At 40.2% G+C, this 23,107-nt stretch overlaps 1 protein-coding gene across 2 annotated transcripts; it reads right to left on the reverse strand.

Moving 5' to 3' along the window:
- Positions 1-9,181: 9,181 nt before the first annotated feature.
- LOC123327091 lies at positions 9,182-14,375 on the reverse strand. Of its 2 annotated transcripts, none has more exons than XM_044922498.1 (3): positions 14,019-14,375; positions 9,732-9,861; positions 9,182-9,632 (listed from the first exon to the last, which is right to left on the reverse strand). In XM_044922498.1, exons 1-3 carry the CDS (start codon positions 14,099-14,101, stop codon positions 9,528-9,530), a joined length of 318 nt encoding a protein of 105 aa, XP_044778433.1. In that variant the 5' UTR covers positions 14,102-14,375; the 3' UTR covers positions 9,182-9,527. The 2 variants fall into 2 exon arrangements, 1 of the variants encoding a protein (XP_044778433.1); XR_006541553.1 differs by having other exon boundaries at positions 9,183-9,632; positions 13,869-14,359.
- Positions 14,376-23,107: the final 8,732 nt, after the last annotated feature.

The raw sequence follows: 23,107 nt of genomic DNA on the forward strand, positions 1-23,107 counted from the left end.
TGATATCGCAAGGCCCAAAGGACCTCAATTAAGTTCACTTGCGACTCACCAACAACACAGCGAACTAGACTCACCACAAGATTCAGGCCTTGGAAAAAAATTTCGGGCGCTGGAAAGCGCCACTCGAGAATGGACAAAATGTTCAAACTCATTGAGTAGATTGTAGAATCCAACAAGGCTTTTAGAGAGCTAGTTCAGATCCTCATATCACGGACGTCAAAATTACGCAACCAATAATAAAAATCGGATTGTGGAACGCACGAGGACTAGCTAGGAACTTCGAGGAGCTTCAGCTTTTCCTCAGAATGCAAAATATTGATGTCGTGCTTGCCACTGAAACACACATGCGGGAAGGACAACGCATCTCCCTACCTGGTTACTTCACCTACCACGCCATCCACCCCAGTGGAAACAGCAGAGGTGGAGCCACTGTCATAGTGCGCTCTTCCTTGAATCATAGTCTTCAACCTCCAATCTCAACCAACGACCAGCAGATAGCGAGCGTGCAGACTTCAGAGGGCACGGTCACTTTAGCATCGGTGTATCTCCCACCCAGAGAGCGGTTGATAAAAGCTTATATTGAGTCAATGTTTCTCTTGGTAGCAAATTTATAGCAGCAGGAGACTACAATGCCAAACATCATTGGTGGGGAAACTCAAGAGCCTGCGCTAGAGGCAAACTCATACAGGAAGTAGTCGCAAACGGCCACTTCTGGAGAGCCAACATTTTTCTCTTCCAACACACAGGTAGCTCCATATGCATTAGATTTTTTTGTAACCAAGGGCTACTCCATGAACAGATTTAACATCCGAACTCTGCACGATCTTTCATCAGACCACACCCCTCTCCTGGCTGATCTACAAGCCATGCCACTGAAGAAGCCTCTACGCTCCCGATTCCTAGCTCCTGGTACTCATGTCGACACCTTCAAGGATCACCTGTCTGAACAAATTGACTTAAACATGGAAATTCAAGGGACAGAAGGTATTGGCAACGCCATAAGCTTATTATGGAAAAACTTAAAGAAGCAGCAACACATGCTACTCCGAGTGCTCCACGCAATACACAAGCCTTTGTCCAGTCGCTCCTACCTTCTGCAATAGTTGATCTCCTTCGCCTCAAACAGAATGTCAGAAAGGAATTTGCAAGAACAGGAGATGTCCGAATCCAGCAGATCTACAGGTTATCAAATCGGCTCCATAAAGTGCTGACCCAAAGGAAACAGCAACAGATAGACAACCTCTTGGAGAACTTGGGCACCGATGCCTCTTCACAATTCTCCCTGTGGAGAATCACGAAAAGGTTCAAGTTTCAGCCCATCTGGTGGTTGGTGCCGCACATCACAGGATAGAGCTGAAGTGTTTGCAAGCAGCTTGGAGCAAAGTTTTAAGCCGCTCGCACTTACCGATGCGAATCATTGCCGTCTGGTTGCGGAATCTCTTTAAACGCCATTTCAAATAGCACTGCCCGCGGATCCTGTCACTCTCGAAGAACTGAAACAACTTGTTTCCTTGTTGAAGTCAAAAAAAGCCTCGAGTCATGACCTTCTCGACAACAGAACCATAAAAATCCTACCAGTCCAAACTCTGCGATTTCTGGTATTCATTTTCAACAGACTTTTACTTGAGGGTTCTTTCCCAAAAGTCTGGAAGATTGCAAAAATAATTCTGATACTGAAACCAGGGAAAAAGCTAACAGAGGTAGACTCGTATAGACCAATCAGCCTCCTCCCTTCCCTTGGTAAAATTATGGAAAGGATAATTCTCAACAGGATGCGTGACGTTGAGCCTGTAGAATTGGCAATACCTGATTTCCAATTCGGATTCCGGACTTAACATGGAACACCCGAGAAACTCCAAAAAGTTGTCAATTTTGCACAAGAAGCCCTAGAAAGGAAAGAGTATGCAGTAGCAGCTTTTCTGGACATTCAACAAGCTTTCGACAGAGTGTGGCACCCTGGACTTCTACATAAAGCAAAGAAAATTCTAACACCCCAGCTATTCCAGCTTGTGAAGAGCTTTTTGCTAGGAGGTACCTTCTGTGTGACGACCGATGGATGCACTTAATGTATTAAAGCCATCAAAACGGGAGTACCTCAAGGAAGAGTGTTGAGCCCTACTCTATCCTCCATCTTCTCCGCGGACATGCCCACCCGGACAGCAGTCACTGGATTTGATCGCAAAGATGTTCTGATTGCAACATATGCTGACGACACAGCTGTACTGACAAAAAGCAACAACATTATCGAGGCCTCAGACGCACTGCAAGAGTAATTGGACGCATTCCAGAATTGGGCAGAGTTGTGGAACATCTGCATTAAGGCCGACAAATGCGCAAACGTCACCTTCGCAAAGCGCATAGGTAGTTGCCATTCTGTTTCACTTACAGGAAGAGTGCTTGACCACAAGTCGTCATACAAATATCTTGGAGTGATTTTAGATAGAAGCTTAACCTTCGGAAAGCATATCACGGCGATACAGCAGTCCTTTAAAAATAAGGTTTCTAAAATGTCCTGGCGAGCTTTCCCTCGCCAACAAGGTTAAAATTTACAAGAGCATATTAGCTCCTGCTCTATTCTATGCCATAGAGGTGTAATGAATCGCTGCCAAAACGCACCAGAATAAAATTCGGATTCTTCAGGCAAAACCCATGAGGAAGATTACAGGCGCTCCTTGGTACATGAGAACCAGAGATATCGAACGCGATCTGAATGTGAAAAAAATTGGAGACAGGATTCAGGAAATTGCGAAGAAATACAACGACAAGCTAGAATCTCACCCTAATAGCCTAGCTAGACGACTAAGAATCGCAGCCCAAAGCCATCGGACAAGTACGAGAAGAAGATTAAAACGCCACCACCCTGAAGACCTGTCTGACCGGAACTTGACATAAATCCTACTTAATTCAAATCTTCTATATATTACTAAACATTCCATTTCTTTAATACACTTAAGCATATAATCTTTGTAAATAACTTAGATAATAAGAACAGTTAAAATTGATACCGATTAGATTAAGTTGTCCAAGAAGGGTAATAGTACACTAGTCAATTAAATAAAACATTAATTTTATTTTAATTTTTTAATTCAACATAATATTTCATCAATATTCAATCTATATTTATCAAACAACAAAACAAAAACAACATATCGGCATCCCCTGCCTTGCTCAAGCTTTTTTTTGCAATTTAAATTTGTTTGACTTTTTTTTTTTTTGATCAAACAGTAATCGTATTTATTGCCACACCTCTTTCTGTTTTTCATTCTTTACTCTACCATTCTTTCTCTTTGGTCTGCACTAGTCACACTCTCAGGCTCTTGCTGCACTCCTTGCAAAGATCTCACGCATCCTCATGCGTCATGGAGGAAGCAGGACGCAGACCAATGTGAGAGATCGCCGACTGAGGCATAGACTCTGGTTAAACTATTCACAAGTCTACAGCTACACCATATGGTTATCTGCGCAGTAACCATGTGGCGGGTCTATGAGGGTCCGGAGGGAAGCAGGATTCGCGCCATACATAACAGTATCCAGTGTAAACACGCTCAGATCATCTTGAGGAGAATCTCTCGACACGATGCACTGGAAGTAGCTATCCTCAGACGAAACACTGACACACCGGTACATTTTACAGATGTCTCCTGTGATTCCAACTGGATGCGAGCGAAACGAAGAAGAATATGGAATAGTTTTGGATGAATCACTGGACCAGACATCAGAACATCGTTTAAAGAGTATGCTGAAGAAGTTGACGCCGATCCATTAAAAACGATGCGAAGCTTGGTGGTGGTGCTGTCCTCTTTCATGACACAATGATGAGGCAAGAAATACCGACAGGAATTGAATTCTTCGTCGGAACTTCTGACGTATGTCCCATCTGCAAGTACTCAGTACACAGTAAAGCTCTTCTCAAGTAGCACGAACTCGGCGCAACTCTCCACCTCCCAATACCGCCGAAACAGCACCTCAAGAAGATCCCGTTGGGTTTCCTTCTTGAGCGGAACACCCTCGCATGACGACATTAAATCCTTGCCATGTGAGCGACTGCAGTGGAATTAATCGGATAGCTCACGAAGCGTAGAAACGGAACCGCCCCAATTTGCCCTCCTAAATTTAAAGTGAGTGAATGGTTTGCACCGCAGTGGCCCTGAGACAAGATCGTAGATGCTGTATCCTTTCTATGCCTGTGAGGACAGGATAGCTATCTATAATCGCCTGAAACACAGAATAAAAATCCAGCCTCCAGCGAATTTCGGTAGTTGGGTTTCCTCCTTGGGCGGAACACCCTCGCATGACGACATAAAATCCTTGCAATGTGAGCGATTGCAGTGGAATTAATCGGATAGCTCACGAAGCGTAGAAACGGAACCGCCCCAATTTGCCCTCCTAAATTTAAAGTGAGTGAATGGTTTGCACCGCAGTGGTCCTGAGACAAGATCGTAGATGCTGTATCCTTTCTATGCCTGTGAGGTCAGGATGGCTATCTATAATCGCTTTAAACACAGAATAAAAATCCAGCCTCCAGCGAATTTCGGTAGCTCAAGAGGGGCCAGCGACAGCGCCCTATTCCGGATTGAACGCTGCTGATGGCCACAATCGCACGGAGAAACGCCGTCAGCAAAGATTGAAATCTCCCCAGGAACTGAGAATCAAAGCGAGCATAATAAAATTTCTCACTCAAATCGCTTTCAATTTCATCCAAATCAAGCTCTTTAAGCTCGATCAGAATTTTTCGAAATGATTGTTGCAGCTCATCACTTACCTCCAACCCCACATGAAGGCCGGAATCGTCAAATGATGAATCTATCTTTTATAGTTCCTGAGATTTCGACGTTCATACGGACAGACGAACATGGCTAGATCGAAATTATATACATTATATACTTGGAAACGCTTCCTTCTTCCTGTTACATACTTTTTAACGAATATTCCCTTTTACTCTACGAGTAACTGGTATAATTAGTAATTTGACATAAAATATAGACAAACCTCATAATACGCTCCAAATATAAAAATCTCTGTAGGAAAAAAGGCAGAATTGAACAATAGATGAAAAACATGATAACGAAAACAATAGAGGCCAAAATGTATCATATTACAAAAGCAAATTTAAAGAGAAAAAAATTGTTAATAATAGCAAATATTTACAGCCGACCGTCACAATCCAATCAATGGACTTATTATATATACAATGACTTTAATGATGACACAAACTACAGCAGAAAAAATCGAAATAAGCCCTATCGAAAACAATAAAGGATTCATTTTATTTGAATCACGAACAATTCAACTTCCTACTACATTTATGCAACACTGTCTCACAATCCACATTACACAAATTGAAGAAACATGTAACAATCTTATTACAACAAGTATGGAATTTAGAAGCATAATACAAATAAATTCCCTAATTGAAAAAATGAAAGGAGAAATGAACGGCATTCGTATAACAAAACGCAACAAACGAGGACTGTTTAAGTTTGTATGTTCCACTTACAAATAGCTTTTTGGAACATTAGATGAAGACGACAGACAAAATATTGAACATCAGACTTCAGCCCTATCACAACACACGGTACAGATTAGGAGTCTAAATAATAAGTCTTAATCACGGTATTGAAATGATTAATTTTCACTCAAAATCCTTAGGAAAAGAAAGAAAAATATCCCTTTTAATATTTAACATTGAACATTTTGCTGAATATATTAAAGACGTTAAAATGGGTTCACAACTCACACGACTATGAATATTTAATCCAAAATTTCTAAATCACGACAACCTTGGTTAACGGTAAGTTATACAGTTATAGTTATAATTAACGTTAAGGTACAAAAATTTAATGGACACAAAAACTTCTGACTGGTATAACACTGGTGCTAACAAACCACTGGCAAATGATCAACAGGACTCCACAGCTGATCAGTTGTCTATCGCAGCAAATCCTCCAATGTTGCACGATCAGCAGCCAAAAAAGATTCGGTGCAATCCCAACAAACCGTTGTGGAGGCAGTTCAGCATGGGATTGCTAATGATAGGGTATCGCGTGACAGACTAAGGTATTGGAACGGACACTTTTAAACAATTTTCCAAATTTTCTCATTTTATTCCCCAAGTAAAAGGATGGCTTCAGGAGAGAATGATGCCATTCGGACTGCACTCCGTGTTGGTTACGATTCAACGGACCAACTGACCCTCTATTGTCTGAAAACAGCTGTTCACTGTTTACGAAACATTCAGATAGCAAAAGTTTTGCGAAAACGAAATCGAAAGATTTTGCCCAAATCGAAATCGAAAACAATTACGATTACCGGAGCATGCCTGACAAGTTAAAAATTGTTAAAAAGTGAATTGGCAAGACAAACAATAAAACGAAGAAAAGAAAAATGTAAAAGTGTGGGCGTATCCAAACATTTTTCAAAAATATGGGAGTGGCAGCTTTGGGCGGTTTGTCGGCGTTGGAGTGAGCATGGAAACATGGGCCAACAAAACTGCTTATGGTTTGCGAAAGCGAGAGTGGTGACAGGGGACAGTTGGTTTGGTGCAAGACGCTTCATTTGTCAAATGCAGCGGAGAAATGCAATGCAAAGCTGGCGCCGAAGAAAGACGGACCGGAAGGTATTGAAATTCACGTCACCAGTGATCATCACGGTCAAAGACCCAATCACCCGAATGGCAAAACGCGTGTGCATCGGGGATACAGACGCGTACCGCGCACACGTGTTGTGAACCGAACAACGTGAAAATTGTGAAATTAGTTTTCACCGCAAAAACCCATAGAGAAGTCCAGAATTCTGTCAAAAACAGAAAACGAAAACAATTTCAATAAAAAAAAAAAAAAAAACTGTAAATTTATTCGAGGTGGCGCTCCGCTGCCTAGCTGCCACGCGGTCGCACAAGCAGGTGTCATTTTTATAAATGGGGTACCCCAGCAGCAGAAGCTCGTGTAGTAAATTCAGGTCGCCAACTATTTAATTTTTTAATTTAATTCTTTTTTGATTTTTTTTTTACCGGAATATGGAAAATATTGGTCCAAAGCAAAAATTGGACTTTAAGTTGATGAAGTAAATTGCTGCCGTGGGCCCAAGTGAAATTTGTGAGCAATTGTTGAAGACCTTTCCGAATCAAGACTGTGCGGCGTCCCCACCCCTGGAGATTATGGGTTGGCAGGCCGCCCCTCGCGTCCACAAGCTTGGCAAAACAACACCTTGCAAGAAGGTTTTCAGAGCACACAAGATCAGCTCCAGCAGCGAGGGAAGCACCTCGCACTCGGATCCGTGCGAGATTAAGCGCAAATCGGCTAGAAAAGCGCAAGGGGGCACCGCACATTCCAACCAAAGGAGAGCATATAAGGTGGTCATAAAAGGACTTCATCATACAACGCACCAGACAGAGATTAAAGAGGAGCTAAAGAGACACGGCCACACTGTAAGGGATCTGCATAACCCTATCGGCAGAAAATCCAAAGAACCCCTGGGGATTTTCTTTGTAAATCTGGAACCAGCGAGCAAAAATACCGAGATTTACAAAATTAAGAGGATTTTTAGGTCGGTCGTCACCGTTAAGCCTCCATTGAAGACACACACAGCGCTACTGCTTCCAAGAATTTCGCTGCGTTAAGTGTGGTGGCCTTCACGACTTGCGAAAAAACGACGACGAAAAAGCATGCTGACTGCATTGTCAAGCCGACGTTCAGAGGATGCCCTGCCTATAAGAAGGCTAAGGCTCAACAAGCGCCCAAACCCAGACATGTTGAAAGCAGCAACAAGCCTTCCTTTGAGCTCCCAAACATCATCAACGGCATGAGCTCCAGACGCACTATATGGAACACAAACGTCCCAAACAAAAAGTCCCCAACCAACACCCCTAAAGCCCCCACCTGAAGCCCCACAACCCAGCCATATAGAGGCAGTCTTTTGAAACGCAAACGGCTTGCAGGGAAGCAAAGGCGAAGTTGAGCACCTCATCAAAACTGACAACATCGACGTACTTTTGGTTTATGAATCCCATTTTTGCCCCAGATCCCACTTCAACATATGTGGATACGGTCTGATCACAGCCCATCTTGCAGAGCACGTTGAGGAGCGGGTATGCTCATCAAGAATTGCATCCAATTCACCGAACTATCCGCGATTCTGGAGGACTGGGCACAGTGTGCTGTCTGCAGCCTTCAGGGAGACATCACGGTCGGAGTGCTTTACTTCCCCCCCAGGCACGCCATAACAGCTGTATTAAGTCTTCGAGCCCTTGGACCTCGCTTCATCGCCCCTCCTCCACTTTGATATGCATCTCTCGGTCTTCACGGACTTTATGATGCGGCGCTGTTCGTGGCACACCTCCTGCAACTTGTCCTGCACACTCTTGTTGAGATCCCGCGGGACCTGCTCCTTTTTCCCCTACTGGGATTCCACTTGACGCTAAAGGACACGCAGCTCCACTGTCAGCCGGCTGACGTTCTTCTCGCTGTCCCCATGACGTTGCAGCAGCAGTTTCACATTCTCCTCTGCAATCACAAATCTATTGGATTGATGAAATAGGCAGATTTCACCATACGGAACGATTCTCAGCTTTTGTTATTGACGGATCATTTATTCGACTAATAAATTAATAACTACGTAAGTGGCGCAGTCGGTAGGATGATACTAATTGATGCGATATTAAACATATTCAATTCTCTGTGTATCATCCGCTAAAGAACTACAACTACAACTTCAAAAGCTCGCGTCGGTAAATCGGTACAGTCAGTTCAGAACCAACAACATATCCGAAACCACAGAGTGATAGTGAAATTGAAAAAAAAACTTAAAATTATATCATATTTTAAGAAGACGCCTTTGAATTCACTGAGTAGTAAATCCACAAAAGGTTACTCAAAACAATGTGAAATGGCTAAGTGCGCAACACTAAATAAACGTAACTACAATTAAGTGAACTGCAATAATATCCGATAAACTAAGTAAAAACTAAGTAAACGTAACTACAACTAAGTGAACTACAAAAATAACCGTTAAACTAAGTAAAAACTAAATAAACGTAACTACAACTAAGTGAACTACAATAATAACCGTTAAACTAAGTGAAAACTAAATAAACGTAACTACAATTAAGTGAACTACAATAATAACCGTTAAACTAAGTAAAACGTAACTACAACTAAGTGAACTACAATAATAACATTTAAACTAAGTGAAAACCAAATAAACTTAACCACAAATAAGTGAACAATAATAATAACAGTGAAAATAAGTGGAAATTAACCCTTTCGCGCCCACCGTTGCTTGTGAGCAATTTCTGTTTTCAGAGCTAACTGTAAGCGTGCCTCTTGTTTTATCGGCTCATTCTTTATGATAGCACCGTGCTTTTATGTGCCTACTTTGAATACGAAAAGCAATAAGCAAAGACACAAACCATTAGTTAGAACACAAATTCTATCCAAATCACAAACCTAAATAAAGACACTAACAAAAAAAATTCAAACCAACAAACCACGATGGCCGTAGCAGCACCAGCACAAATAGAATTGTCTGACTCAAACATGGTTCAAGTAGAAAGACAAATACACGCAATCGAGGTTTTCAACGGAGATCCCAACACTTTGTACACTTTCATCAGTCGCGTCGACTTCATCTTGGCTCTGTATCAGACCACAGATGAAAGACAAAAATTAATAATCTTTGGACACATCGAACGGAACATCAGTGGCGATGTTATCCGCACTCTCGGAGTTACCAACCTCAGCAGCTGGAGCGAACTCAGGACTCAGCTTATACTTAACTACAAGCCCCAAGCACCGAACCACCAACTTCTGGAAGAATTCAGGAATATACAATATCGAGGTAACATTCGACATTTCCTCGAAGAAGCTGAAAGAAAACGACAGATACTTATAAGTAAATTAGAACTGGAAAATAATACTAACGAAACCATTCTCTATACTAAATTAATACAAACCAGCATCGAAAATCTAATTCAAAAACTTCCAAGCCACATTTATCTCAGAATAGTTAACTGTAATATTCCAAACCTAAGATCGCTAATAAATATATTACAAGAAAAAGGTCTTTATGAGGCACCAACCTCAAGTAAAGATAATATAAAGCCCATTTCAATTCCAAACAAAATAACAACCAACCCCCAAAATAGACAAATGAATAACCAAATTAGACCCTTTGTACCCTTACAACCATTCTATAATAACGTCTATCAACCCTATCACCAAGCACATTCTCATATGCCCAGGTTTAACCCAAACACGGTTCCTCAATATCAAAATAGGCCCATTTACCCACAATCTAACATACCCATGTCACAAGTACACAGACCAAACCCAGCTTTTAACAGACAAAATATTTTTGACCAAAACCGATTTGGACCTAGCCACACTAACATGTCCACAACATATCCTCAAAACAGAAACGTACAAACCAATAACCCAATAAAAAGACCGAGACCATCAGACAGTGGACAGTCTAAGATGAGCACAGGAGAGCTAAGATACCAGGAAGTAACGTCTAATCAACCCGAAAATCCTTATAATTATAACTACTATTATCCCTGCTATCCAGAATACTTTCACCCTCAGCCTTATCCCGACCAATTGAATTATACTCAAGAATCAATTCAGTTTCCACCTGAACAGAACTACGACAATTCAGAGATAACAGAAGAGGAATTACCAACAACAAATGACAACGAACCAGTTGACCTTGAACAAGCAGAAAATTTTCGGTTAGTAGCCCCGGATCAAACCAATATATAATGATAAAACATAATAATACTGAATTGAAATGTCTAATCGATACAGGATCTACGATAAATATGCTCACGCGAAATATTTTCCAAACGCCAATACAAGAAACCAATCAGCTAATCCACACTAGTAATGGCCCACTAATTATTAACACACTTACGAATATACCACCTAATAACTACTTCCCTGTTGCCCAAGACTTCTTTATCCACCAGTTCTCGGATCATTATGACATGCTGATTGGACGCAAATTGTTGTCCGAAGCCAAAGCAATAATCGATTATAAAAAGAAAACTGCTACCCTATTTAACAAAATATATAAGATAAAAGACAGTAATAACATTACAGAACGGAATCATATCCAAATGGACCCTTCATTTCCACAAGACCCCACCTATTTAGAAACCTCCACACTTCAGGAAAACTTGTTCCGACTAGAACACCTTAACGTAGAAGAAAAACAAAAATTAATTAACCTACTGATAAAATACCAAGACATTCAATTTCACGAAGGTGACACGCTCACGTTCACAAACCAAGAAAAACATGTTATCAACACCACACACAATATCCCCGTCTACTCTAAAGTTTATAGTTTCCAACAGACATATGAAAAGGAGGTAGAAAAACAGATCCAAGACATGCTAGAACAGGGTATTATCCGAGAAAGTAATTCACCGTACTGTAGCCCCATTTGGGTCGTACCTAAAAAGCTAGATGCTTCTGGACAGCAGAAGCTTCGTATCGTAATAGACTATAGGAAATTGAACGAAATAACAATAAACGACAGATACCCCATACCAAACATAGATGAAATATTAGGAAAACTAGGGAGGTCAAATTATTTCACAACAATAGATCTTGCAAAGGGCTTCCATCAAATAGAAATGGACTCACAGTCAATAGCCAAAACTGCCTTCTCTACAAAATATGGACACTACGAGTACACGCGAATGCCATTTGGTCTTAAAAATGCCCCCGCTACATTTCAACGATGTATGAATAATTTACTCCGTCCGCTTTTAAATAAATGTTGCCTAGTATACCTAGACGACATCATAGTTTTCTCCACATCATTAGAAGAACATCTTCAAGCCTTACAGGCTGTTTTCGAAAAATTATCACAGGCAAATTTAAAAGTACAACTAAACAAATGCGAATTCTTAAAACAAGAGACAACTTTCTTAGGACATGTTATCACTAAAAACGGGATTAAACCAAACCCGGATAAAATAAAAGCTATAGTCAAGTATCCATTACCAAGAAAAACTAAAGAAATAAAAGCCTTCCTAGGACTCACAGGGTATTATAGGAAATTTATACCTAACTTTTCTGACATTACCAAACCACTGACCAAGTGCCTAAAGAAAGGAGCAACAATAGATATAAACAGTTCAGAATACTTAGAAGCATTCCAAAAGTTAAAATTATTAATCTCTGAAGACCCGATCCTAAAAATACCGAATTTCGAGAAGAAATTTACATTAACAACAGATGCCAGCAATGTAGCTTTAGGAGCTGTTCTATCACAAGACGGACACCCTGTTAGCTACATCAGCAGAACATTAAATGAACATGAAGTAAATTATAGCGCCATAGAAAAAGAATTATTAGCAATAGTTTGGGCCACTAAAACCTTCCGGCTACACAAACTAAAAGAACCTAATTCAAAATTAACAAGATGGAAAATTATACTTTCGGAATATGACTTCGACATAAAATATATAAAAGGAATGGAAAATTACGTAGCAGACACACTTTCTAGAGTAAAGATAGAGCACACATTTTTTGGTGAATCTACACAACATAGTGCCGAAGAGGACAGTAACAATTTGATCGGACTATCAGAGAAAGCTATTAATCAATATAAAAGGCAAATCATCTTTACTAAAGATTCCAATAAAACAGAAATAGAAACTTACTTCAAAAAACAAATTATACACCTTTCTTATAAAGAAATGACCCCCGAAATAGCCAAACGATATTTACTCGATTATTTCTGTTCAAAAACCAGCGCTCTTTACATCGAAAGCGATGCAGATTTTGAAGTAATTCAAAAAGCATATAAGGAGACAATGAATCCAAGACATACAAAAATTTTCCGAAGCCTCATCTTACTAAAAAACATTCCCACGTACGCAAATTTTAAAGAACTAATTCTAAACACACATGAAAAACTCTTACACCCCGGAATACAGAAAACTGTAAAACTTTTCAGCGAAACATACTACTTCCCAAATAGCCAACTCCTCATTCAAAATATAATTAACGAATGTCAAGTTTGTAACTTAGCAAAAACAGAACACCGAAATACAAAAATGCCAATGAAAGTCACCCCTAAACCCGAACATTGCCGCGATAAATTTGTAATAGATATCTACTCCTCTGAAGGAAATCACTATTTGAGCTGTATCGACATCTATTCTAAATTTGCCACCCTCGAGCAGATAAAAACAAAAGATTTGGATAGAATGTAAAAATGCTCTAATGCGCATATTCAATCAGTTGGGAAAACCAAAAATCCTAAAGGCAGACAGAGATGGCGCATTTTCTAGCTTAGCCCTCAAACGTTGGCTCGAAACTGAAAATGTGGAATTACAACTTAACACTACAAAAACAGGTGTTGCAGATATAGAAAGGCTTCACAAAACGATAAATGAAAAAATCCGTATTATAAAAAATTCCGATGACAATGAAGCCAACCTCAGTAAAATAGAAACGATCCTTTATATTTACAACCACAAAACCAAACACGATACTACTGGACAAACTCCTGCCCACATATTTATTTATGCTGGACAACCAATTTTAGATACACAACACAACAAAGAAATTAAAATCAACGAAATAAACAAAGACCGAACAGAATACAACGTCGACACTAGATATAGGAAGGGACCGTTGCAAAAAGGGAAATTAGAAAACCCTTTTAAATTAACAAGGAACGTCGAACAAACTGACGAAGACCATTACAAAATCACCAATAGAAATAGAGAAACACATTACTACAAGACCCAATTTAAAAAACAGAAAAAAATTAATAAACTTTACATTCCACAGGCCCATGGTTCATCATAATATTCCTCCTTACGTTTTCAAATAAACAACATTGATACTAACCATGGATACCTCTTATTTTCCGATAAAACAATTCAAGTCCCGTCAGAATATGAACATCATTGTCTTCGCGTAAACCTTTCCGATATAGATAACCTAACTCACTATTTCAACAATAAAATAACTAAATACACTAACATTCCCCAAATTGACCTTTTATACAATAAAATGCGAAGAGAACTTAGCGGAATAACTTTACACCAGACAAACAGGCAGAAACGAGGACTAATCAACATAGTAGGATCTGCGTTTAAATATTTAATTAGTACCAATCAAATACTTATCATAGCACACATCCCTATTAAACAAAAAACCGTTCACACCATTAACATAATACCCTACCCAGATAATAACGAATATCAACTCGATCACAACGAAAAAGATACTTATTTTGAAGAACATGGCAAAGTCTATAACCAAAATCGTAAAGAAATAAATAAGGAAGGAATTAAGAAAATTATAAAAAGAACTAAACCAATATGCAATTTCATCCCTACAACAGTTAACCAAATAGTTAAATATGTAGAGCCAAACAATATCCTTACTTGGAATATAAAAAAAAAAAATACTATTATAGAACAAGATTGCCAAGAAATAAATAAAAATGTAATAATTAACGGCAACAAAATAATAACAATAAAACAATGTAAAATCAGAATAGGAAAAATAACGTTAAACGAAAATCAGCTGAATCCCGAATTAAATCTAACACCATTGTACACACCCATCGAATTAATAAAAATAAAACCAATAGAACATAAGGACATTGTAAAACTAATATCAAATAATAATATTACAGGCTTTATTATCGTATCACTCATTAGCCTCACGTTTTGTATAGTTTGTATCAAACCCAACTGCATTACCAAGATTATATGCGTCAAGCCCATTACAAGCATAAGCTTCCTTTTAAGGGGAGGGAAGTAGCAAATATGCTTCACATATTACGCTTACAACCATTGTACATACAATCTTGCACGTGCACAAACACATAAACAACCAATTCACATTTTTGCTTACATATCGTTCTTTTTCATATTCTTTTTCGTTCACCCACAAATACACTGACTAGATATTCCCGTTTCTCGCGATTCACTTCGAGCCCGTAAAAACTCTGTACAGTAGTCTTAAGCTGATATTCTTGGAATAAAGACGTTAACCGAAATTGTTCGTGTTTTAATTTGAAGGTTTCAGCGTTGATCCTTGTTTTTGTTATTGACGGATCATTTATTCGACTAATAAATTAATAACTACGTAAGTATATATATTTCATGATCTGTATTGATTATGTTATATAATTTATAATAATGAGGATTTCCTATGGGTTGAAAACACAAATCGATTGATTTGCAGGAGGTCCCACGCAGCAGTCCGTGACATGTTGGCCTGGCGATTATGCGAGAATGATGGCTGTGCTTCGCCAACTGCGTGTTATTTCCCACGCAGCTGTGTTTGCAGGTGTAATCCAATTGTTGAATTAGGATGATTGGGACGACTTCTGGGCTAGAGACTCGGATAGAGTGATAATAGAAAGATATAACTCTTTATTGAATAAGAAAATGAACAGACTTAAAGGATAACATAAAAATGCTCTCAATATACAGATCTATGTGAGAGCTTCCGGTCAAAGGCTGGGTCAGAAATTGGGCCGGTGTTAATGAACCGACCGGACTCGGTGTCCTTATCCTCAGCAACGACGACCTTGTTTGGCAACATTCCGCAGAATTCTACTCTGCAGATGTTATTTCTGAAAAGCCAGCTTGTATTTGTAGTCTGGAATCAATATTCACTTGTGGTGGAAATCTAATAGGGTCAGGTGAAATCACTGGTTAAGAAACCAGTGCAGACAAATCGGAATCATTAGCAATCCCATGCTGAACTGCCTCCACAACGGTTTGTTGGGATTGCACCGAATCTTTTTTGGCTGCTGATCATGCAACATTGGAGGATTAGCTGCGATAGACAACTGATCAGCTGTGGAGTCCTGTTGATCATTTGCCAGTGGTTTGTTAGCACCAGTGTTATACCAGTCAGAAGTTTTTGTGTCCATTAAATTTTTGTACCTTAACGTTAATTATAACTATAACTGTATAACTTACCGTTAACCAAGGTTGTCGTGATTTAGAAATTTTGGATTAAATATTCATAGTCGTGTGAGTTGTGAACCCATTTTAACGTCTTTAATATATTCAGCAAAATGTTCAATGTTAAATATTAAAAGGGATATTTTTCTTTCTTTTCCTAAGGATTTTGAGTGAAAATTAATCATTTCAATACCGTGATTAAGACTTATTATTTAGACTCCTAATCTGTACCGTGTGTTGTGATAGGGATGAAGTCTGATGTTCAATATTTTGTCTGTCGTCTTCATCTAATGTTCCAAAAAGCTATTTGTAAGTGGAACATACAAACTTAAACAGTCCTCGTTTGTTGCGTTTTGTTATACGAATGCCGTTCATTTCTCCTTTCATTTTTTCAATTAGGGAATTTATTTGTATTATGCTTTTAAATTCCTTACTTGTTGTAATAAGATTGTTACATGTTTCTTCAATTTGTGTAATGTTGATTGTGAGACAGTGTTGCATAAATGTAGTAGGAAGTTGAATTGTTCCTGATTCAAATAAAATGAATCCTTTATTGTTTTCGATAGGGCTTATTTCGATTTTTTCTGCTGTAGTTTGTGTCATCATTAAAGTCATTGTATATATAATAAGTCCATTGATTGGATTGTGACGGTCGGCTGTAAATATTTGCTATTATTAACAATTTTTTTCTCTTTAAATTTGCTTTTGTAATATGATACATTTTGGCCTCTATTGTTTTCGTTATCATGTTTTTCATCTATTGTTCAATTCTGCCTTTTTTCCTACAGAGATTTTTAAATTTGGAGCGTGTTATGAGGTTTGTCTATATTTTATGTCAAATTACTAATTATACCAGTTACTCGTAGAGTAAAAGGGAATATTCGTTAAAAAGTATGTAACAGGAAGAAGGAAGCGTTTCCAAGTATATAATGTATATATTTTCGATCTAGCCATGTTCGTCTGTCCGTATGAACGTCGAAATCTCAGGAACTATAAAAGATAGATTCTTCATTTGACGATTCCGGCTGAAATTGAAAGCGATTTGAGTACGAAATTTTATTATGCTCGCTTTGATTCTCAGTTCCTGGGGAGATTTCAATCTTTGCTGACGGCGTTTCTCCTTGCGATTGTGGCCATCAGCAGCGTTCAATCCGGAATAGGGCGCTGTCGCTGGCCCCTCTTGAGCTACCGAAATTCGCTGGAGGCTGGATTTTTATTCTGTGTTTAAGGCGATTATAGATAGCCATCCTGACCTCACAGGCATAGAAAGGATACAGCATCTACGATCTTGTCTCAGGGCCACTGCGGTGCAAACCATTCACTCACTTTAAATTTCGGAGGGCAAATTGGGGCGGTTCCGTTTCTACGCTTCGTGAGCTATCCGATTAATTCCACTGCAATCGCTCACATTGCAAGGATTTTATGTCGTCATGCGAGGGTGTTCCGCCCAAGGAGGAAACCCAACTACCGAAATTCGCTGGAGGCTGGATTTTTATTCTGTGGAATCTGCTGGATTCTGTCTGTGTGCAGATGGGACATACGTCAGAAGTTCCGACGAAGAATTCAATTCCTGTCGGTATTTCTTGCCTCATCATTGTGTCATGAAAAAGGACAGCAGCACCATCAAGCTTCGCATCGTTTTTAATGGATCGGCGTCAACTTCTTCAGCATACTCTTTAAACGCTGTTCTGATGTCTGGTCCAGTGATTCATCCAAAACTATTCCATATTCTTCTTCGTTTCGCTCGCATCCAGTTGGAATCACAGGAGACATCTGTAAAATGTACCGGTGTATCAGTGTTTCGTCTGAGGATAGCTACTTCCAGTGCATCGTGTCGAGAGATTCTCCTCAAGATGATCTGAGCGTGTTTACACTGGATACTGTTATGTATGGCGCGAATCCTGCTTCCCTCCGGACCCTCATAGCCCCGCCACATGGTTACTGCGCAGATAACCATATGGTGTAGCTGTAGCCTTGTGAATAGTTTAACCAGAGTCTATGCCTCAGTCGGCGATCTCTCACATTGGTCTGCGTCCTGCTTCCTCCATGACGCATGAGGATGCGTGAGATCGTTGCAAGGAGTGCAGCAAGAGCCTGAGAGTGTGACTAGTGCAGACCAAAGAGAAAGAATGGTAGAGTAAAGAATGAAAAACAGAAAGAGGTGTGGCAATAAATACGATTACTGTTTGATCAAAAAAAAAAAAGGTCAAAAAAATTTAAATTGCAAAAAAAAGCTTGAGCAAGGCAGGGGATGCCGATATGTTGTTTTTGTTTTGTTGTTTGATATATATTGATTGAATATTGATGAAATATTATGTTGAATTAAAAAATAAAATAAAATGAATGTTTTATTTAATTGACTAGTGTACTATTACCCTTCTTGGACAACTTAATCTAATCGGTATCAATTTTAACTGTTCTTATTATCTAAGTTATTTACAAAGATTATATGCTTAAGTGTATTAAAGAAATGGAATGTTTAGTAATATATAGAAGATTTGAATTAAGTAGGATTTATGTCAAGTTCCGGTCAGACAGGTCTTCAGGGTGGTGGCGTTTTAATCTTCTTCTCGTACTTGTCCGATGGCTTTGGGCTGCGATTCTTAGTCGTCTAGCTAGGCTATTAGGGTGAGATTCTAGCTTGTCGTTGTATTTCTTCGCAATTTCCTGAATCCTGTCTCCAATTTTTTTCACATTCAGATCGCGTTCGATATCTCTGGTTCTCATGTACCAAGGAGCGCCTGTAATCTTCCTCATGGGTTTTGCCTGAAGAATCCGAATTTTATTCTGGTGCGTTTTGGCAGCGATTCATTACACCTCTATGGCATAGAATAGAGCAGGAGCTAATATGCTCTTGTAAATTTTAACCTTGTTGGCGAGGGAAAGCTCGCCAGGACATTTTAGAAACCTTATTTTTAAAGGACTGCTGTATCGCCGTGATATGCTTTCCGAAGGTTAAGCTTCTATCTAAAATCACTCCAAGATATTTGTATGACGACTTGTGGTCAAGCACTCTTCCTGTAAGTGAAACAGAATGGCAACTACCTATGCGCTTTGCGAAGGTGACGTTTGCGCATTTGTCGGCCTTAATGCAGATGTTCCACAACTCTGCCCAATTCTGGAATGCGTCCAATTACTCTTGCAGTGCGTCTGAGGCCTCGATAATGTTGTTGCTTTTTGTCAGTACAGCTGTGTCGTCAGCATATGTTGCAATCAGAACATCTTTGCGATCAAATCCAGTGACTGCTGTCCGGGTGGGCATGTCCGCGGAGAAGATGGAGGATAGAGTAGGGCTCAACACTCTTCCTTGAGGTACTCCCGTTTTGATGGCTTTAATACATTAAGTGCATCCATCGGTCGTCACACAGAAGGTACCTCCTAGCAAAAAGCTCTTCACAAGCTGGAATAGCTGGGGTGTTAGAATTTTCTTTGCTTTATGTAGAAGTCCAGGGTGCCACACTCTGTCGAAAGCTTGTTGAATGTCCAGAAAAGCTGCTACTGCATACTCTTTCCTTTCTAGGGCTTCTTGTGCAAAATTGACAACTTTTTGGAGTTTCTCGGGTGTTCCATGTTAAGTCCGGAATCCGAATTGGAAATCAGGTATTGCCAATTCTACAGGCTCAACGTCACGCATCCTGTTGAGAATTATCCTTTCCATAATTTTACCAAGGGAAGGGAGGAGGCTGATTGGTCTATACGAGTCTACCTCTGTTAGCTTTTTCCCTGGTTTCAGTATCAGAATTATTTTTGCAATCTTCCAGACTTTTGGGAAAGAACCCTCAAGTAAAAGTCTGTTGAAAATGAATACCAGAAATCGCAGAGTTTGGACTGGTAGGATTTTTATGGTTCTGTTGTCGAGAAGGTCATGACTCGAGGCTTTTTTTGACTTCAACAAGGAAACAAGTTGTTTCAGTTCTTCGAGAGTGACAGGATCCGCGGGCAGTGCTATTTGAAATGGCGTTTCAAGAGATTCCGCAACCAGACGGCAATGATTCGCATCGGTAAGTGCGAGCGGCTTAAAACTTTGCTCCAAGCTGCTTGCAAACACTTCAGCTCTATCCTGTGATGTGCGGCACCAACCACCAGATGGGCTGAAACTTGAACCTTTTCGTGATTCTCCACAGGGAGAATTGTGAAGAGGCATCGGTGCCCAAGTTCTCCAAGAGGTTGTCTATCTGTTGCTGTTTCCTTTGGGTCAGCACTTTATGGAGCCGATTTGATAACCTGTAGATCTGCTGGATTCGGACATCTCCTGTTCTTGCAAATTCCTTTCTGACATTCTGTTTGAGGCGAAGGAGATCAACTATTGCAGAAGGTAGGAGCGACTGGACAAAGGCTTGTGTATTGCGTGGAGCACTCGGAGTAGCATGTGTTGCTGCTTCTTTAAGTTTTTCCATAATAAGCTTATGGCGTTGCCAATACCTTCTGTCCCTTGAATTTCCATGTTTAAGTCAATTTGTTCAGACAGGTGATCCTTGAAGGTGTCGACATGAGTACCAGGAGCTAGGAATCGGGAGCGTAGAGGCTTCTTCAGTGGCATGGCTTGTAGATCAGCCAGGAGAGGGGTGTGGTCTGATGAAAGATCGTGCAGAGTTCGGATGTTAAATCTGTTCATGGAGTAGCCCTTGGTTACAAAAAAATCTAATGCATATGGAGCTACCTGTGTGTTGGAAGAGAAAAATGTTGGCTCTCCAGAAGTGGCCGTTTGCGACTACTTCCTGTATGAGTTTGCCTCTAGCGCAGGCTCTTGAGTTTCCCCACCAATGATGTTTGGCATTGTAGTCTCCTCCTGCTATAAATTTGCTACCAAGAGAAACATTGACTCAATATAAGCTTTTATCAACCGCTCTCTGGGTGGGAGATACACCGATGCTAAAGTGACCGTGCCCTCTGAAGTCTGCACGCTCGCTATCTGCTGGTCGTTGGTTGAGATTGGAGGTTGAAGACTATGATTCAAGGAAGAGCGCACTATGACAGTGGCTCCACCTCTGCTGTTTCCACTGGGGTGGATGGCGTGGTAGGTGAAGTAACCAGGTAGGGAGATGCGTTGTCCTTCCCGCATGTGTGTTTCAGTGGCAAGCACGACATCAATATTTTGCATTCTGAGGAAAAGCTGAAGCTCCTCGAAGTTCCTAGCTAGTCCTCGTGCGTTCCACAATCCGATTTTTATTATTGGTTGCGTAATTTTGACGTCCGTGATATGAGGATCTGAACTAGCTCTCTAAAAGCCTTGTTGGATTCTACAATCTACTCAATGAGTTTGAACATTTTGTCCATTCTCGAGTGGCGCTTTCCAGCGCCCGAAATTTTTTTCCAAGGCCTGAATCTTGTGGTGAGTCTAGTTCGCTGTGTTGTTGGTGAGTCGCAAGTGAACTTAATTGAGGTCCTTTGGGCCTTGCGATATCAGCGTATGAAATATTGCTTCTGATGGCCTCAGCCGGAATGAATCCTTGAGTAAAGCTTTCACCCCTTTTAGAATTGACAGTGTTGCCATGAGCAACAAAGGTAGGGAGCCTTGGGTTGGGCTTGAGCTTCTTCACTTTTTCAATTCTGACAGGGCAGTTTTTATCAGTTGCAGCACCACCGCAGTTGATCACCACCGCAGTTGATGCACGAATAATTGTCCCTCGTGCATAGCGTAGAGCCTGTTGCGTGGGGCCTAGCACACTTGCCACAGATTGGATCCTGGAGACAGTAGTTTTTGGAGTGCCCAAAAATGTGGCATCTCAGACATTGCAGCAATTCTTGCCTGCGACGAGCGCGTTCTATGGTGACTCTGTGTCTACCAAATTGCGTTACCTTTAGAACATCGGAAATTTTTAATTAGTGTTTTAGATTAACGAAGAACAGGTTTTGCCTGGTCTTGTGGTTGATAGCCGCTTCGTCATCCCCATCACAAATTGGTTCTTTCCACCAGTCTCCCTTTCTCGGGCAATATATGTTGAGAGTTTCGTAACCCAGATCAGCAAGTGCTTTCTTTATTTGTTAATTGGGAACACTTGCATGCATTCCCTTGAGCACGACTCTGTAGGGTTTGTCCTCTTTTAATTGATGATGCCAAAACTTACAATTAATAGAAGTTAACCGAGTTGACCGTGTATATCCTTCACACTCCAAATTTCGATGTTCGTAAAGTGTAGTTGCTCTCACCAGCACACGAATTCAGATCTAGTTCCAGTGAGTAAGGATTACTAATGTTTGGGACACAAATGGCTGAAGACTTAAGCGTGTTTGATGATTGTCTGCTTCTATTATCAGCAGATGGAGTTGCTTCATCTTCATCAGAACTATTTTCAGGCAGTTCTACATTGAAGGTGTCTCAACATTAGATGGCATCTTCTGCAGCTAAGAAGCCTGTTTCTTAGTTTTCATTTTTTTTTAAACGCACTTGAATTTCCCCTACGTTTTCTGCCTATGACTGATTGGAACAAGCACTTGTTCGTATCATTCCCTTTTTGGGCGCTGGGAAGTGCTGATTCGTAGAACGTAGGCATTCCAAAAGCCATTATTGGGGACGTATAGCAACTAGCTGATACTACCATAGTATATGAGTTTGTAGTCGAACAGCTAGCTTGAGTCGTGGTTATGGTGTTGGTAACATTGGTGTTACTACTAGTTGTCACCGATGGGAGAGTGTGCATTGTTTGCAGCGGTAATCTATTATTAGATGAAGTTGCGCCGTTTAGTATCTGCGTGCGAATTGTTGCAGGGGTTGTTCCAGCTATTTTTCTCATCTCCTCTAGCTTTTCTCTGGATAGGGAGCGAGTCACTGGTTTATTATCCATTTTTACAATTGATATTGTTTATTTCTAAATAACGCACTGTAAACAACTTCGCAAGCTTACCCCCTTGGCGGCTGCCACGTGGAGTGGAGCCCAATGGGCAGAGAATGCAAGTTTGTCGCACCTTACCCACTGTTGTTGTTGTTGTCCATATGCCGACTCTGCAAGGCAGAGTCCAAAGTTTAGAATGTGTGCTGTTTTGCACAGTTACGAATGCAGGCTTGCGATTAAAAGTTATAGTGAAATTCACGAACAAAAACTATAAACAACCGCTCAATGTGACCAGCTACTTTTCTCATTTCTTACCGACGTTCAGTTTTATCTGCAATCTCTCGGTTCTACGTCCCTCTTGATTTTGTTGCCCAGTAATTACAAA

This window comes from Drosophila simulans, chromosome 2R (assembly GCF_016746395.2).
Source record: "Drosophila simulans strain w501 chromosome 2R, Prin_Dsim_3.1, whole genome shotgun sequence".
NCBI classification, from domain to species: Eukaryota; Metazoa; Arthropoda; class Insecta; order Diptera; family Drosophilidae; genus Drosophila; species Drosophila simulans.